The sequence below is a fragment of the Lepisma saccharinum genome, chromosome 5 (genome assembly GCF_977018435.1).
Source record: "Lepisma saccharinum chromosome 5, izLepSacc3.1, whole genome shotgun sequence".
Lineage (NCBI taxonomy): Eukaryota > Metazoa > Arthropoda > Insecta > Zygentoma > Lepismatidae > Lepisma > Lepisma saccharinum.
Window position 1 is genome coordinate 72527300 of NC_139233.1, and position 15137 is coordinate 72542436.

Here is a 15137-nt window from a genome sequence, read left to right on the forward strand (position 1 = left end):
AAAGTACCTCTGGTTCAATTATGGCACAAGCGTTTTGGATTCGCTCTATCATATTTTCACGAGTAGTTGGCAATTCTCGATACACTATCTTTTAGGTAGCCCCACAAAAAGAAATCTGGTGAAGTAAGATCTTAAGATCTGGTGATCTGGCAGGCCAATTTACAGGACCTGCTCTGCCGATCCATCGGCCATTGAAGTCACGGTGAGTACTTCACGTGCTGCTCTCGAATAGTGCGCTGGACATCCATTATGCTGAAACCACATGTTCTGTCTCAGTTCCAGGTTAAGATCTACAAGTAATATTGGCAGTTCATTTTGAAGAATGTCACGGTACTGTTGACCATTCAAATTTCCATCAATGAAGTAGGGACCGATGAGTTTGTAATCAATAATTCCACACCACACGTTTACAGTCCATTTTATTTATTTATTTCAGGAATTGAATGCAACAGGTATATTACCCATTAATGGCGTTCAGTATACAATAATTTTATGATAACATTATTGAAATATTTCACAGATGAATGTAGTATATAGACAGAAAACATGTAACAAACATATAAGTCTTAGGTTCTATCGTAATTTATATAATTTAAGTATATTCCTTTTCAAAATTGCGGTCGGGCAAAATAAGTCCACACTGTTTTCAGTTTTGATGGTATCATTAAGTGTTGGATATTGTCAGAGCGTTGGTTCTATTACGGCGGAGGCCGAAGAGTTGCCTTCTTGGTCGTAATTTGCTTGAGGGGACATAGAAGTCAAGCTGTGACAGGGTGAAAGGAGCTTCAATGAGATTATTTAAAATTTTGTGGAGGAAAATGAGCTGATGCATGATGCGTTTGTTGTTGAGAGTTGTTAGGTTAAAATATCTGAGAAGGTTCTCACGGGATTCCATTTGAGGGTATATACCATCTAGTTTGTACTTTTAAGTGTCTTAAGAATTTACTTTGAATTTGTTCTATTTTGTTTATATCTTGCTGGGTTTAAGGGTGCCACACTATGCTTGCGTATTCAATTTTCACTCTAACGTAAGCATTATAAAGCATCATTAAGCTTCCGACATTTTTGAACTCTTTGCATGTACGCATTATAAATCCCAGAAGTCTGTAAGCCTCGTTTGTTATAAAGTTAACGTGTGCGTGAAATGTAAGTTTAGAATCAAACAGAACTCCTAGATCTTTGATTGTTTCTACCCGTTTTAATTTTTGTTTATTTATGCAATAGTCGTATTTTATTGATGTAGTGTTTTGAGTATATGACATTTGGTAACATTTTTCGCTATTTAAGATTAGTTTGTTGCTTTCACACCATTCCACAAGACTGTTTATGTCCGCTTGTAACTCGGTACAGTCGCTAACTGCAAATTCTTTTGTATATTTATAAATCGTCCGCAAAAAGTAGTTTACCCGATTGATTCAGATGTTCGTGAAGATCATTTATGTACATGAGAAAGAATAAGGGACCAAGGTTAGAGCCTTGGGGAACTCCGGATGTAGCTTCAAATTCATCAGAAGTATTTCCCTGAAACGTGACGTACTGTTTGCGGTTTGTTAAGTAGGATTGACACAATTGTAACATCGGATTCGATAGATTGTATGATTTCAGTTTTTCTATTAAGATTCTATGGTTTACGGTATCAAACGCTTTCAAAAAATCTGTATATATTACATCTACTTGAGCTCCGCTAAGAAACCATGTTGATAAGGAGAGATCACTGATCGTATGTGATAACGGCGCCCACCCAGCGTTGAATAACATGGGTACCTGGGGGAAACCCTGGGGGGTAAAGGTGGTCAGGGGCATGATCACATCACCCCATTCACGACCGGATCAAGAAACTGTGGGGCGTTACCCCCACACCCCCTATACGCCTTCATGCCGTGGTGCTATGCACAGGGGAGCACTTTACCTTTTTTAGCTTGGCAGGACTGCTATCAGCCTGTAATTCTCTACATCATTTTCTTATTTGTTTTTGGTATCGGGGTAATTTTTGCTAATTTCCAAATATCTGGAAATGTTGAGGTGGAAAGTACAAGATTGAACAGCGTGTGCAGGGGATATTTGAGTATCTCACCGCATCCTTTAAGTATGTAAGGCGGAATTTTATCGGAACCAATAGATTTTTTCAGTTTAAGATTTTTAATGGCATCTTTGATTTCTTTAAGACTAATATCTGATAGGTTTAGTTTATCGATTTCACTGTAAGATTGAATATTCAAAGTCTTATTTTTTCCATCATCCTGCCGGTACACCGATCGAAAATATTTAGCAAACGCTGTTGTTACTTCTAGAGTGTCAGAAAGTACTTTACCTTGATATTGAAAAGGTTCTGCTCTTTTTTGTTTTTTCATATTTTTGGCAAAGCTGAAGATGAGATTAGGGGTATGAAGTATGTTATACTCTGAGCTTGAAATATAATGCGTATATGCTTTTTGAATCCCTCGTTTAACAATATTCCAAAATTCTTTAAATTTCTCATAATGATGTTCAGCATGGGGAACGTTATTTTTCCATTTTTGCCTATGATATGCTTTTTTCCTGATATTCTTTATAATCTCCCGTGACAACCAGCTCGAAAATTTCTTCGGTTGAGTTTTCGTTGAAGGTACGCATTTGTTAAATATGTCATACACCATTTCATAGAACTTATCAATAGCAGCATTAATATTAGTGTATTTCTTCAGATCATTCCAATTTACAGCTCTCATAAGATTATACATTTTTAAAAAATCTGCATTCCTAAAGTTATAGTTATATTCTGCTTGAATTGAATTTTTCATGATAGATTTAAATTTAGTCATGGAAATGTCAATATTTAAAGCTGGGTGATGAATGTCTTCTGGTACGAGAGGATCGGATTCCCTTGTGACTGTTATGTTATTAACGTTACTTAAAATCAAATCTAACGTTCGTGCGTTATCATTTTTTATGTCATTGAAGCTGTTTAGTTGGTGGAGTGACATGAAATGACTCAATTCTACGCAAGCTACGTTTGAAAATAAGAGATTGTGATCTGCACCCTTTATCTGAGGGAAATTTAAAACCCCTGCAATAATTAGGGAAGACCCCTGCTCATAAAGTGAATCTAACGTTTGATAGAAGGAACTGTATACAGATCGATTCGTATTTGGAGGGAAATAGGCTACACAAATATGCATATTTATTTCGCTAATTTTTACTAACAAGTAATTTATCAGAGGGTCAATTACCGGAGTTTCAATTTTGATAGCTCGAAACGCCCTGTTTACAGCCAGAAGTACCCCTCCCCCCAAGCCTTTGTCAGAAGATTGTGCATCGTGATCCGACCGAAACAAAATATATCTATCGTCAATTACTTCGCTGTTACTGAACGATGGATTTAACAATGTTTCCTTATCCATGATTACATCAAAATCGTTATTTAATACACTCAGGTAGAATGTTTTGAGTTTAGTTCTTAAGCCCCTCACATTTTGGTAGGAAACACTTACACTTGCAGTTCCTTTATTGACATAATTGCTGGTCACTTGACCATTACCACTTACTTTTCTACATCTGGCCTCACCTCAGGCTCTCGTTCCTTGGTTGCTTCCCTGGCGCTTGGGATATCGCCGAGTAGAGGGAGGGGGAAACTGGTGACCTATTTGGGATATCCGGTTGTTCTCTTCTTTCCTTGTCCCGTTGGAGGTGGAGGGGGGAAACGGATTACAGCATGAAGATGGCTGGAATGCGGTCGTTGTCACTTGTGCTCCCTGAAACGTCACATTTCCATTGTTGGGGGTTGGAGGGAAAGCCTGTTTCTGGGAATTGGACGCAGCTGAAGGTTCTCGGGTCTCCATGCATTCTTGAAAGTTGCCATGGTTGTCTTCCAAGTCCCAAATTGTATATTTTCTGCCGTCGACGTTGAGATATTTATATTGCAGATGAGCTCTACACCCTTGCTGCCTGGCTTCGAAGAGATGCTTTTTAAGTCTCTGTCGTTGCCTAACAGAAAATGAATAGTCTTGCTCGATGTAAATATTTGAGCCTTTCAATTTGCTGCAATATCGAAGAATTTTCTCTTTCTCCGTATCGCAGAGGAATTTGCACATAATAGGACGAGGTTTTCTGGACCGCGTGCTTCCGGTACAATGAGCCCTCTGGATTGCGTTCGTTGGTAGGGAAAGATGAAGTTTTTCTTGTCGCACTGCGCTAGCCGATTCATCCCAAAAAATAGGGGTTTCTATTTGAAATTTCGAAGTTTCCCCCCCACCCCAGCTACAAGAGGGGGAGGGGGTGTTCTTTTGTTGCACCACTAAACTTCCCCCTCCAAACTATCAACTTTTTATTTTGGAACATTTTTTTGTAGGATGATTTTTTTTTCAAGATATTCAAATGATTCAGGTTAAAAAGATCACCCAGTATAAGCTGTTTGTAATATGTTGAAGCATCTGCACATGATATTTTCATGGTTACATCTTATCATATTATCTTTTATCATTTTCTGTGCCCCTCCCAGAAAAAGAATTGCAACTTCCTGTTAAGTTCCCTTTGTTTAATTGCAATTTCATCATGCTACGCATTCATTTTTACATGGTTCGATTTCTATTTATGTCTTGACACATACTTTGGAGCTATAGCGATTACTTCTTGTATGTTTTCTTGAGAATGGATTTTAATTTCTGTATACTACATAATACTTTTCTTGCTTCCAGCCATTTGTTTAGTGTAGTCTTATTTACAGACTGCTGCTACCATCTGTGTCTCATGTGAGAGGTGTGAAGTGGCTTTCTGAATTGGTCCATTTACCGTGTGGTGAGCTATTTTGTAATTTCCAGTTGGCATAAACATTCCTAAATGTTTTTGTAGTTGGGAGGGTCTCAAGCATGACACCCCTTCGAACCTCATGTGGAGAACCAGCGACAAGTAAATATGGCATTACTCTGTGGAATGCCTTGTTGATGAGGAAACAGTGATGTTTGCGTGAGGTACTTTTACATCTTCTTACTGATAATTAAGACTTTCCGGATTTATAATCAGTTCTAATTTCTTTCGTGCCAGTGTACATCCTGAATGGTGCATGCTACGTTGAAATTCGAGGACTTTAGAGTAGAGTTGGATGTGGTCGGAAAAAACTGGCACAAAAGTGTCTCAAATCAATGAAAATACATGAGTTTGCAGTATTTTCCCTGTTCTATGGTTTTCCATTTATCTCCCTACTGTAAAATAGACAGTAATTTTTGAATATAAAATACAATTTACAATATGAAATTCATAGCTAGATATAAACAGTGTTTTCAAAAAAGCAGACTGAAGTTACAGATGACGAGCGACACAGTCTCCTTCAGTATAAAGCAAGACATTCTCTTGCATGTACGCCACTGAGTAAACATCAACATTTAAATTGAAACGCAAACATGTAAAAGGTTGTTTTAAGTCCATTGCATGGTCAGATGTGCTCATCAGGACTACACGTTTAGTTTTACCCCTAGCTTACCCGTGCTGTACAAGGAACTTACATACCAGGGGGCGACTCACAGACCCACACTTTATTTTTTGATCACTAATATTCAAGAAATAATTTTGTTATTGAATCACTGATTCCTTTGCTGATTATATATGTGCAGTTATTTATTAATTGTAATAATTACAAAAATTACTACAGTGGAACCTTGATAATTTGAACCTCAATATCTCTAATTTCTTGATAAGTCGAACTTTTTGTAATCCCCTTGAATTGTCCATGACACTCAATACTAATTTTACCTCAACAACTCGAATAAAACCTTGATAAGATAAATTTTTGTACAGTTTATGGGATGCTGTTTGAGTTCAATAACTCAAAGGTAGAGTATGAAAAACCTCTATGAGTCGAAGTTAAATTCTAATCACCTTTATAACTCGAAGTTTTAGTCACACGGACCTCAGTAAGTCGGAAGTGTAGGGTGCGTATGTACAATGTGAGGTCATCAACAATGGTGTTGGGACTTGAACTCCCCCACCCTGCCGTGCATGTAACCATCATTGTTAATGTGCTTTAGACCTCTATAACTCGAAGTCAGCGATTTTGACCCTCAATAACTCGAACCTTGGTAAGTCAAAATCCTTGATACCTCGAATTTTTTCTTTTTCCCCTCAAGTTCGAGTTATCAAAGTTCCACTGCATCTTTAATAAAAAATAATAACCAATTATTGCATGACTGTCTCACATGTATTTATTTTATCATTCACTAAAAGTCACAAAATCCATAATAACTTTATGATTAATGCTTTTTGTTTGTAGAAATACAATTGTTTATTAAATATTATAATTACCATCATTACCAAACAATTGTACACTGTCACTGGCATGAGTGTCTCGAATGAGATGCATTCAAAGATGCATGTGGTGGGCCTGGATGTCCCCTCGTTACCTCGGTAAGCTAGGGTTAAAATTGAATGTGAACCACTATGCAATAGCTTTTTATCGAAAAAAAAAAAAACATTCATTTAAAAAAGCCGGCTTTTTTACAACTCTACTTTAGATTGAAACTCACCTACTTCCACCAACTTTTCCCCTCTTTTCATTTTTCGCTGTGTGCACTAATAAGGGAGTTGGCTATGGAACTGGACTTTTGAGTCTCCCTCTATTTTATAATAAATGGGAATTTAAACATCATATTCATGTACATTAATTCAAACAATATTATATTTGATTTCTGTTAGACTTTTACTTTTGAATATTAGGAATTTGCCTATGAAAATCTGTTATCATTCATCACCTAACCTAGCAAACCCTACCCAAACCTAACCTAAATCTAACATAACTCCAGATCCCATTGGCATCCCATTTTAAAATTTTGTATACTTCTTGAGTAATAGTGTATGTATAACATGTAATTTTTTAAAAAATTAATAGACCCATTTTTGAGAAAAATGGATACCAAAATTTTCTTTACATCACCTTCAATTCTTTTTTATCATGGCATAGACATGCTACATCTTGTGTGAAAGAACTCGTAAAGACCTTTACAACACCATCCGAATCACTTCTGTTTGTGCCCTGGTTGTCGAAATATTGTAATTTAAAGTGAACAAGATGGTGGAAGAAATTGTCAAAATCGAACAGTTTGCAACACTGTAATTTCGGAAATACAAAAGATAAGGATCTACAAAGTTGCATATTTTCCTACCTAAAGTGGTCCTTCCAGTATACCAAATTTCAAATGAATCAAAAAAATGTAAGGTTGAATAGTGCCTCTTCACTTGTTGATTTCACATGGAATGCCCCTATAGCTGAATACGTCTTCCAACAGATATAAAGGGACTACAAACAAAAGACCCTTCAGCTAGAAACTTTCGCATGCCTCCCCCTTCATCCCTGCAGCTCTGACCAAGATGAAGTCTGCTCCACCCCTCCCCTACCACGGAGGACGATGCACACACAGTTTCTACAGTGCCATCATTTTGACGCAACAGAGTTGAGGAATAGTAGCAAAGGGAAAATGAGTTGGGAGAGTTGAGCTGCAAATGCATCCCAACAGTTGCACATCTGTTGTGCCGAGTATAGATACGTACAGCCAGTATTATTGCACTGTCTCTTATTAGATTGAATCTGTTTCCAACACTTCAGAATTTGTTAGAGTATATATTTTCATCATCATTGTTCTTTTGTAACTATGGACCTCCGTTTTAACTAACAAGAAAAGAATATATATAGTATTGTGCTGTTTCTGTTACATTTAGTTCTTTGTGCTTACATCATGTCCATGTGACCAATTTCTGCTTTTTTATTTTCAGTTTGCTAAAATGAATCATGAAGGAAAAGAGATGCCAAATATTGAAATCTTAGAAAAAAATGAAGCTTTTTCAAATGAATTGTTCACCGAAATATCAAATATTAGTTCTTGTGTCAAGATTGCTGATTCAGATTGGTAAGTTAGTGCATCAAGACTTTGCAAATTTTGCTCCATAGTGTTTTTAATTTGTTTTCAGATAATCATTTTTGTAAAAAAAATATAAAATAAAAATTCTTTAAGTATTTTGAACATGTAGACTGCAGTTTTGTAGTTTTCAATATCGAGCATCAAAATGGAAATCAACAGAATTTTCCTTGAATGTGCTGATTACGATAAAGTGAGAAAGTACTCTTGTATGACGGTCGTATGCATCTGTCACTCCGTATATCCACCCATGTTTACTGCGAAGATGTGAGAAAAAACTCTTCAAGTCATAAAGACAGATGGGTAGACTGATGGACTTATCAAATAATAACTTATGCAACAAAAATAAGCTTGACCAGCTAGTCCCATTGACCAAGAGAGGCAACAATCATTTAAAAGTGAGGTTTTGTTATCTCGGAAACATATACATGTGATGATCTCACATTTTCTGCACATTAAATGTTAACGAGATATAAATTATGTTGTTTTGCATGTCTGTCTATCCATGGAAGTCATGAAACTGGAAGTTGACACATTTTTAACATCTAACAGGCATGGTGCCAGATTGTAACAAAGGGCATTGGGTGGTTCCGTGGACCACCAAATTGAATTTACCATTTCCAAGAGTAATCAAAATAATAGCTAATATTTTACACAAATTATCATGTATTTTGGTCCTTCTTCATGGAATTATGATAAACCTTTATCCAGTATTTTTGTTATTTCCATGTTTATTAATCAGTTTATCTAATGCTACAAAAATCGGACACATATCTGTAAACGTCTCTGTAAATATATTGTCATATGACTGTAAAATACAAGAAATGCTTTTTCGATGGTCAATTATCACAGAACAAACATGCAGTTACTCAAATATAACAAAATCACATAGCAAAGTCGCACACAAAAAATTCTGCACAATGTCAAAAAGGGGAAAGCATAATGGACGAAAATGTTTCATTATCACTTTTATCAGAATCCATATCTGATAATTCACTTCCCCTTCTAACTTCTTTAAGTGTGGCAATGACATTTCCATCTAAAACACGGATTGCCAAATCTGATTCTCGCACCAGGTTTCATACCAAAAGACTTACCTAAAGTGCGTCGCATGGTCCTTGGTACCCATGAGTGGCTACTGCTCTGAAACTAAAATACAGGGAGCGAAGTGGCACCGGGGTGATATTCTAAAATATGAAGCTACTGAAAAGGATAGAGAAGTGCATGTTATTACTTCCGAGAACGAGAGCATTGTACTAAGCAGAAGGTCCCAGGGACTATGCCACACCTGTTACGGCTTAATGCTTTGATATCACCATAAGCATGAGTGTGAAATTTCGTGAGTTTAAAAACTGTTCTTGTCCATTTCTGAGAAATTACTAAAGATAGGAATATAAAATTCGGTGGAGAGAAACATCTTAACATATCATGATATAAAGCACCAGTGGTTGTGTGTGGGAACATTCCAATAGTTTGGCATCTTTCTTGCCATGTAATCAAGAGGTTTCAGTTTCAATACCCAATTGAGACACACAGTGGTTTACATCTCAGTTTAAACTGTAGGTCCCATCCTGATTAGCCATTATGTGCATAAAGTGGACTTAGAAACAAAACTCAGTAACTCAATGTTCCATAAGTCATATTAGTGTAACTTGTTAGACATATTTTTCCAGTAGAACATTCCTTGAAGCTCATGAAGTTTGTGAAGATCCTTATGGCTTTTGTAAAATAACTTCTCATGCAATCTGTGTAGTTTGCTCTTGTATGAACTGTGCAAAGCAGGATACTGATTGAAAATTGTCAACCACAAAGGTCATCCCGATATTAATGCCTCATGTGCTGTAAAAATTATGTGAAGGAGGAACAATTGGAAAGTTTGTGTGAAAATAAATACACATTTTGGGTAGCTAGTAAGGCTATTCAAAATATTGTCCTTTGTTGTTATTTTTTCCCCAAGAAATATTAGACTTTTTTCAATGCAACTGCATGTTTGTAGGAATGTACCACTGCTACATAATACATTTCTCATTCACTTTGGTGCATTGTGGTAGTCACAGAGGTATACCGAATGCCAATTTTTGGAGGTAAAATTTCTATTTTCTACTTCTTTGTTTAACTTTCATTATTTGGAGGTACATTGTACAAATGTCACCTACACTACAAGCCTTGTCATTTCAAAGGAAACTCATTTCCCTACAACAAATAGTTCTAGAGTTTTTTTTGTTTTTTACTTTGCACGAAAAGTTTGAAAAGTGTGAACTTGAAGAGTTTCCATCCTCAGAGGCTGTGCATTCACGAGAGACTCCATCCACTAAAAGTTAAACCAATATGATTTGCTTCTTTCTATGGGTTACTTTTTCAAGTAATTATTATTATATTTATACTAAGTATACTATTGTACTTGGTAAAAGAATTCATGTCATCTTGCCCATCTCTATATAAATATGTCTTTCTATTTTTAGTAGTGAACTATCAGATTTCAGTTTGAAATCACAACATGGGGCATCTAGTAAACATTGCATGCTGCTCGAAAACAGAAATGTCAAGACAATCGACACACTGTCAACTTCATCTAAAGAAATTTCATCAGCAAGTGCAGAAGACGAGAGGATGGAGATTGAATCGTCATTCAATAATGAGTCAAAGGAATTTGATTTGGCTGTGGAAGCTCCTTTAAATGGCAACTTGAACTTGATGTGTGATAGAGAAAGAAGTATATTAATTCCCTATTTGAAAGAGCCTGATTTTGAACTCAAATTCGAAGCACAAGAATTTGCAGCAATTTGCAAGATAGAACATGAACTCACATCTGAGACAACCTTAGGACACTCTGTTAACTCTCAGCAAGATGTAGTGGAGAATGAAATTAACAGAGAATTTGAAGAAGAGGCTCATACTATTAAGATTGAAGAAATTTTCATTGCAGATAACCCTATCGAGCTTTCTGGTTTGAAAGCTGAAGATGATTTTGAAACTCCATGTCTGAGGTATGTATTTTATATAACACACATTAGAACTTATCCTAATAACACACATAAAATTATACAGGTTGTACATATAGTCCGGTGACACTAAAACATTTATTGTAAAGAAACTATTAGTGTTACTGAGTGATACAGCACATTAGTTGAACGAGTAAAGTTGATAGTTTTTTGTGTGTGTGTGTGTTACAGTTGTTCCCTGTAGTTCAATTTTTCTCGCTGCTAGATGGTGCTTTCCGGAGCTGAAAATAGAAATTTGTGCACTGCATTTTGATAAAGATTGCTACAGAAATATCCAACTGAGATTTATAAGCAAATACAGAAAAGATGTCCCAAGGAGGAAGGCAATCTGATGTTGCTTCATCATGTAACGTTATGCTTGCTGCGTTAATTATATAAAGGGGGAAGCTACCATATATTAAAAATTAGGGGCCGGGGTGTTAGCAAGCAAAATTAGCATAACGCACAAAAATCTTTTGAGTTGAGGTATTTGCCATGTTGTTCACAGCCCCTGAAAGTTCTAGAGAACTTAAAATTTGTGTGGGTGGCAATAGAGAGTAAAACTTAAATAAACCTGAAATGCAAATGTTGAGTCAACAAAGTTATATTGTCGAAACATGTAAAGTTCAACTTAAATGCCTGTAAGATAAAGTTTTAACAATTGCCCAAAAATGACAAAATAGAAATATTCCAGTCTGCGTGAGCATTGCACAATTTGTATTAAACACAATCTAGTCTACCGTCACCACTAACAACACAAAATTATAGTTTGCCAATCTTGTTGAGTAGTTGCGAGTCAGGTTGAAAATGATCGTGAGAAGTTTGCAGTTAATACAGTATGATACTTTTATTCAAGTTTTCTTTCACAATAATGTTTATATTTATGCATCAATTAACAAGTGCTGCTCGTTTAACAGCAGTATTGATCACGTAACTTAAACAATTACTCTTGGTAGCAATTCCTACGTCCAATTATTCACAACAGCATATTCCAATATTATCCTTTGATTTGCCAAGACTTTAATAAACAGTTAATGGAAAAATCAATAAGAGTGAGTAATCAAAAACTCTCATGAAACAACAATTACATTACAATTGGATTTTATCAATTTTTGATTATCAACATTTGATTTTGCAAATATATAAATATATTTCAGGATTTTACATTAAATCAAAATAAAATCAATCAATTGTTCTTTTGACCAGCAAAAAATCCTCCTATATAACGTTGCAATGTTTACTTATTTAAATTACGTTGCATGAATTAACCTTTAGACTCCCAAGCAGGTTTACGAAAATACCCTCGTTCTCGCTTGGGCTTCTTGGCGGGAATTTAAAATTCAAACACACTTTGGATAAAATTTTTATAACTCTGGCATTATGGAATGTAGGTGAAATCAAGGTTTCCTTTGGCAAGAATATTTATCGCATCAAGCATGATAAGATGGACACTGCCACCATGTACGATGTGTCTGCCGACTGTGACGTCTTGTTCCAATTCGTTCTTGTTCTTGGCAATCCATCACAACCCATTTTTTTAATTATTTTGGAAGTACGTGCGTTCCCTTGGATATCTCCCTGTAATAGAAATAAAATAACACACCCCCCAAAAAATACATATGTGCAAATATATATATAAATATATATATCTTTAGTTGTTCTATCACGGGTGGTTCACGTCCTGTTAGGAAGAAAACCAAGGATCAGACAAATCAAAATGGGCAAAGGTCAAACTACTAAATCCCCGTTTGTTTTTTTTGCAAGGTATTAAATAGTGCGTCGATCCAATTCCTTCTCGCATATACCGCCAGCTGGTCTGGAGTTTTGTAGTGGGCTCGTCAAGTCCCACTCCCGACGAACTAACGGGTATATGACTCAGAAAACATACAATTGCTTTTTGGCCCTTCCAAAAAAAAAAAAAAAAAAAAAAAAAAAAAAAAAAAAAAAAAAAATGCCTGCTACCCAAGAAATTATACAGGGAAAGGTGAACTTATCCTAAACGGTGGCCATCGCCCTCCTTCATTACCTGAACAAGTAAGATGTGTATTTTCTCAATATGCTTTTTATTTCTTTAACAAGTGGACATTTTGATTCCTTACAATAACAATACGTAACAACGTGTTCTCTATAAATAAGTCCCCTCAAACAAGAATCTGTTAACAATTACCCCCCTTGACAGATTTCACAAAATATTTACAATGACAATCAACGTAGACCATTCTTTTTATTTACATTTTTTGTTGGTTCCACTATCTCTTACAACACTTATCCTTACAAAAACTATGTCCATATTCATTCCTTCTCTTAACTTCTCTCATATTTTGCAGGAATTAGCCCCGCCGATAGGAAATTATTTGCAACTTAACTCGCGATGTTTTCTAGACTTTTAAATAAAAAAAAAGGAAAAGGGGAAGCGAGTGATTTAAGATTTATCAATTACAGTAATACGGGAAATTAAATCCTTTTGGTAAAATACTTAACTCCATGTCTTATAAGCTTCCACGTTCTTGTCGAACATCCTAGGTGTACAGGAAGATAAAGGCTGAGTCACGCCCACATTGGCTGAGGCGGCTATCACGTTGTGGAGCACCGTTGGTGGAGTTGATGTTATCGCGGTCGCAGCTTGGAGAGAACTGGCTCGCCCAACAAGGAAAACGTCTGCCCCGAGAAGCTCGCTAGGTGGCATTGTCGTCGATCCCATGCGAGCTTCTGGGAGACACGAAATTTCTCAGCGAACTAACAATCCTAAGCATCGGGTCTAATTCTTCTTATACGGGGTGGGCCGAAGAATGTGGCGAAACGGGATAAACAAGTTCCGATTCACCACAACCTCCCCCACCTTTGAAAGAAAAGAGAACCTCAGGCAACAAATAGCAAACACAAGAGACATGTACCAAGGAAGGCCAAAAAAAGGTGTATAAAACCCATATCAAAATAGCATATACCCTCATACAAAAACCTATTTTTGTTCAATTTCCAAATTTTTACAATTTTTTTTGTTTTTTTGTTAGATCCTGATTAGTCCAATTAAGCAAAATAATATAAAATAAGATATACAATAAATAATGGAATAAATATCCAATAAATATAAAAATAGGCATAAGTGGAACCATTATTATAAGGTAGGTGATACCAAAAATACCAAGACAGAAATATAGCTTAATGAGCACAATAATATGCTAATAAATACGATGAATGAAAATGAATCAAGGCCTTGTGAACACATAATGAGGCTGAAAGCTAAAACTTCGACGAGAACATGATGATAATATCAAAGATTAAGTGCATAGTATATACTCTCATTGATTAAAATAATCGTCCTGGAGCAATAACAAAAAAAAAATTTCCAGGGAAGAACAACAAATTGTGGCAAAAATACTTATGTTCCCATATATATATCATCAAAAAGTAGCACGATCCACCTGAAAAGGAAATAAGTGTCCAGTGCACTGTAAAGTTTCTGCATGAAAGACATCCCAGAACTATCCAGCGGTGACCACCAAACACTCCCACAGGGTCGGTATTCAAGTCCCAAGATTTCAACACCATGATGAATCCATCAAAGGATGAAGAAATGATCAGTCGATCTTCCTTATCATCATCTTCGTGCATCCTGCAGCAAAGGTAAATAAATATGGAAGTCCAGCATCATCTTGCGAACAAAACAAAGTAGATCAATGCTCAAGAGAAGAACATGAAGTTTGCTGGAAATCTAGTCAAGTTTCGACCAAACCATGTCGAAGGGAACAAGACAATAATATACTTTCCAAAACACCATACTGAAGATCGCTACGAGGAAGATTCGAAGATTCTTCATACAAGAAACAGGGCAAAAATTTTGTATAAGTAGCACTGCCCAAAAACACAGGATAGAGTGGATCACTACCACGATCAAGGCACTATATATTCACTTGTGTGACTCCAAGGAGAGTACGAGCCAATATTCACACGTAACAAACACAGGCATTCCTCAATACATACCTGAATTCCCAAAAAAATTCATCTGTTTGGTGCAATCCATGAACACAAAGTACAGTTGCAGTCTGAGATCCAAAAATCCAGTCCAGATCCAAACATGCAATATCCATGCAGTATACCAAGAACCAGCTGCATACAGATGTACTGAAGCAAAAACCATAGCATAGACGAGAAGCAGGTGGAAAAGGAAAGCGCAGCGTAGCATGCAGAATCTAGTGGCACTGGTCACTGACAACCAGGTTGGTAAGCCACATCATCAACAAATCAAATTCTCCAGGAAATGTACATGCAAAAAATA

General features: G+C 36.3%; 1 protein-coding gene across 8 annotated transcripts in view; it reads left to right on the forward strand.

The window, feature by feature from the left end:
- The window catches only part of LOC145987877 (uncharacterized), a 366758-nt gene that overhangs the window by 298612 nt on the left and 53009 nt on the right, over positions 1 to 15137 (forward strand). For 4 of the 8 annotated variants that reach the window (XM_083122657.1, XM_083122660.1, XM_083122659.1 and 1 more), the window contains exons 2-3: positions 7738 to 7871; positions 10343 to 10867. In XM_083122657.1, coding sequence (XP_082978783.1) covers positions 7738 to 7871; positions 10343 to 10867 — 659 coding nt within the window. Of the gene's footprint in view, positions 1 to 138; positions 203 to 4697; positions 4774 to 7737; positions 7872 to 10342; positions 10868 to 15137 lie in introns of those variants that run through there. The other 4 variants (XM_083122663.1, XM_083122656.1, XM_083122662.1 and 1 more) reach the window with 3 other exon arrangements.